We start from the raw sequence: 3,968 nt of genomic DNA, 5'->3' as shown, positions 1-3,968 counted from the left end.
GGGTGCTGTGTGGGTGCTGTGTGGGTGCAGTGGGTGCTGTGTGGGTGCTGTGTGGGTGCTGTGTGGGTGCAGTGGGTGCAGTGTGGGTGCTGTATGGGTGCAGTGGGTGCCGTGTGGGTGCAGTGGGTGCTGTATGGGTGCAGTGGGTGCTGTGTGGGTGCAGTGGGTGCTGTGTGGGTGCAGTGGGTGCTGTGTGGGTGCTGTGTGGGTGCTGTGTGGGTGCTGTGTGGGTGCTGTGTGGGTGCAGTGGGTGCTGTGTGGGTGCAGTGGGTGCTTTGTGGGTGCCGTGTGGGTGCCGTGTGGGTGCAGTGTGGGTACAGTGGGGTGTGGTTGGGCGTAGTATATGCACAAGGTGGGTGCAGTGGGGCACAGGGTGGGTGCAGTGTTGGCCATGGAATCCAGGCAGCATCCAGGGTCAGTGTCTCAAGTAGGGGTCAAGTGCAAGAGATTTGAACATGGAACACTCTAGAAGTACCTGGACACCATGTGGCCTGAGCAGAGGGGATGGTGGGGTGAGGGAGGGATGTGGAGTTCCCACTCTGGGTACAGGAAGAGCCTTTTTGGCTCATTCTAGTACATTCTTTCTGGTCCTGGAGAGAAGACAGACTGAGGGGCAGTGAACCCAGCTTGTGTGGCCTAGGCCTCAGTGGTGGGGGAGCAGCAGGTGGCGTGGTTACAGGCAGGTGTAGGCCCTACCTGAGCAATGGAGGCAGACAGCACTCTGCTGGCTGAGCGGGGTCTCGGGAGGAGTCTCCGTGAATGAGGAGCAGCTGTGAGCTCTGAGGAACTCAAGCACCTCTGCCAGGTCACATGGGTGGAGCCTGTGTGACACCCAGCTGGGGTGCTGCTCAGGAGGGGGATGTGCAAGTGCGGGAGCCAGTTGTTTCTTCCAGGTGTGGGCAGGAAGAGGGCGCTGGAGTTTGTTTGATGTTTTGGCCAGTCCTGGAGCTTGACTAGGGCCTGGGCGCTGTCCCTGAGCTTCATTTTGCTCACAGTTAGCACTCTACCACTTGAGCCACAGAACCACTTCCAGCTTTTTCTGTTGATGTGGCACTGAGGACCTGAACCCAGGGCTTCACCTCCCCGCCCCCGCCAGGGTTTTGGTGGCCCTGCCGGCCCCCACCTCTGCTGGAAGCACAAATACACCACAGCTGCCTTCACTGCCACCTGGGCACAGCGCAGCTCCCCCAAAGTGGGGGCGAGGGGCTGAGGGGCTCAGGGCTGCCTCTGCTCTAGGACAGGACTGTGGGGGGTATGTGGGAGGCCCTGCAGCATCCCCTCAAGGCCTGCCCAGCATGGGGACCAAGGGCAGCTCCTGTATGGAGAGGTGTGCAGAAGCTCCAAGGGGCTCTGGGCGGCACCGTGGGTCTTAGGCCTTCTCCGCAGGAAGAAGGAACAGGGAATACGCGCCCCCTGAGGCCAGTCAGGAGGCCAGGCAGCCTCCCTGGCCCTACCTGCAGGGTGCTGGATGCCATCTCCAGGAACTGCTCAGGTCTGTCCTTCTCCGGCTTGAACTTGTCCAGTTGCTCGATCACAACCTTGATGCACTTTCCATAGTATCCCATCTTCCCGGGCAGGACCCTAAAAACAGATCACTACAGGTCACCTTCTCCATGACACTCAGGTGGCCAGCGTGGCTGAACTGGCTGCTGCAGCCTCTCTGGCACTGCCCGCTGGCCACCTCCCAGCACCCCGGCCCAGTGGCAGGCAGGAAGGAGCCTGGGGCCCCCAGCTGAACACCTCCACTTTAGAGAGAAGCGGACTAAGGCTGGAGAGGACCGACACAGCTAAGTGGCCAGGCCCTGTCTAGACCCTGAACATTCTGGAATCATGCCAGAGAAGACTAGCTTACCCCAACTCCTCCAGGGGAAGAGAAACTACTTGATGTGAGGCCAGGGTCCGTATCAAGTGGCCCCCAACTGCCCTCTGAGTTGGCACAGGCCTCATCTGCTATGCAGCAGGCAGACATGGGCTCCGGTCGGACTGTTCGGGGCAGCTGGGCAGTGCCAGGGCCGGCCTGCGCTCCCCACCCCTCCCATTCTCTCACTCCAGCCACTCTGGGCCAGCCAGGGTGTGCAGACCCCCACGAGCTGCAGAGCTGGGTGCTGGTGCTCTGTGGGCAGTGGGCTCACCTCTCCTCCACCAGGCCCAGTCCCGGACCCAGGCCCTCTAAGCTGGCGGCTGTCTAGGGATGCCACGTTGCAAGGTCCCCAGAGCAGCAGCCAATCCAGACGGGGTCCAGTGATGGGTCTTCAAAATTAGAAAGCTATTCCCAAAGGTCAAAGCCCAATGAGCAGAGGAGTTCCAGGAAGGCAGGAAAAAGAAGCAAGCAAAACCTGGAACCAAAAGAGTGACAAGTGTCTTCCAGGACGAGTCCTGGGTGCTCAACATGACAAAGTGTCATGAAGTTTCTCAGTGGGTACGCCCACCGCTACTGGGTGGCCACGCGATTCCAGAGACACCTGTAAGCCCTGGGGACCCTCCTCCAGCCTGGGGAGCCCTGTATGTCTTGGACAGCAGGTCCAGAGCAGGCTAGATGAAGGTCTGGAAAGCTGAGGCTGAACTCGAGGATGGTTGTGGAGGAGATGCAGGTGACCCCAGGGTGACAGGGGCTCTAGGACAAGGATGTCAAAAGCAGGATGAGGGGGCTCCTGAGTCCTCTCCAAGAGCAGCCTCTGGCCCCTGCAGACGTTAGCCAGTGGATACAGAGAAAGGCAGGACACCTGCCCCACCGAGGGCCAGTGTCCCCACGCCGCTGGGCCCTGAACGGTGACCGGGCTGGCCCTCAGGGCTGCAGACACAGAAGCCAGCACAAGTCTCTAATGAGACCAGAAGAAAGGCCTCCTGGCGCTGGAAACCGGCAGGAGTTGGCTTCACGTCCTGGTGGTTAAGGACAGCACAGGAGAGGTCCTGCCTGGTCCCCACGATGGCGCCAGCACCGTGGCTGTTTCTGGAGACCAGTGGAGCAGTCTCGCCGTGGAACTCTGGGCTGGGGGGCCTGATGGTGAGCGGGGAGGGGAGAGACAGTGACTCCCCGACTTGGATGATGCCAGACTCCATCTATCAAACAGATCCATGGATGCCAGGCAGAGCCCAGGGCCAACGGAGGTTTGTATGAACCTGCCCAGCCCCTTGGCAGCCTGGCACTGGGGACTGCCCCTGGAACAGCTCCACTCCACCCTTCTCCCTCTTTTTTGTTTTTGGTGCCAGTCTTGGGACTTGGACTGAGGGCCTGGGTGCTGTCCCTTAGCTTTAGTACTCAAGGCTAATGCTCTACCACTTGATCCACAGCTCCACTTCGGATTTTTTGGTGGTTAGAGATAGGAGTCTTATGGATGTTCCTGCTGGGCTGTAATTCTCAGTTTCAGTCTCCTGAGTAGCTAGGATTACAGGCCCGAGCCACTGGTCTGGTTCTATCCTAACCCTGAGGACGTCTTTGTCGTCAGAAGGCTGGGTGGCGGGAGAATGACCCCCATTGTCCACCTGGGTTCTCTCCCTCTCCTCTGGTCACTCGGGTCACCTCTAGCAAATCTCCTGGGATGGGAGGCCTTCGCTGTGTGAACGAAGTCCTGGTGGGTGCCTTCCAGGGTCCTGGGCCCACGTTGCTCCCCAGTCTGCGAGGTACTTGGAGCAGGGCTGGGACAAGCATGAGGCACAGTGCCCAGGGGCCATCTGCTTCTCTCTTGGATGTGGTATCCTCTTCTGGGAGGGTTAGGCAGCCTCCAGACTCCCCGGCCGTCACGGAGGAAGCAGTGGTTGTGGAGCAGGGCCGTTTTCAATGGGGACCAGAGGCTGGTTCTTTCTCTCGTTTTCTTGTTTGTTCTGTCTCATTTCTTTCTCTGTGACATCTCTTCTGCCCGCCTGGGGCCTTGGAGGAACAGAGTGTGTGTGGGTGTCAGCATCTGCCGGGGGTGGGTGAAGCAGAGAGGCGGGCGGGCCCAGGCTTGGCGCTGTGCTCTCGCTGCGCT

The 3,968-nt window shown here is 59.9% G+C and overlaps 1 protein-coding gene across 1 annotated transcript in view; it reads right to left on the bottom strand.

Annotated features, from left to right (window-relative positions):
• Positions 1-1,565, bottom strand: part of Cfap99 (cilia and flagella associated protein 99) — a 29,551-nt gene extending 27,986 nt beyond the window's left edge. Inside the window, exon 1 of the mRNA XM_013023877.1 lies at positions 1,455-1,565. Coding sequence (XP_012879331.1) covers positions 1,455-1,565 — 111 coding nt within the window. The remainder of the gene's footprint in view (positions 1-1,454) is intronic.
• Positions 1,566-3,968: the final 2,403 nt, after the last annotated feature.

This window comes from Dipodomys ordii, unplaced genomic scaffold (genome assembly GCF_000151885.1).
Source record: "Dipodomys ordii isolate 6190 unplaced genomic scaffold, Dord_2.0 Scaffold71, whole genome shotgun sequence".
NCBI classification, from domain to species: domain Eukaryota; kingdom Metazoa; phylum Chordata; class Mammalia; order Rodentia; family Heteromyidae; genus Dipodomys; species Dipodomys ordii.
This window is presented reverse-complemented; position numbering and strand designations above follow the sequence as displayed.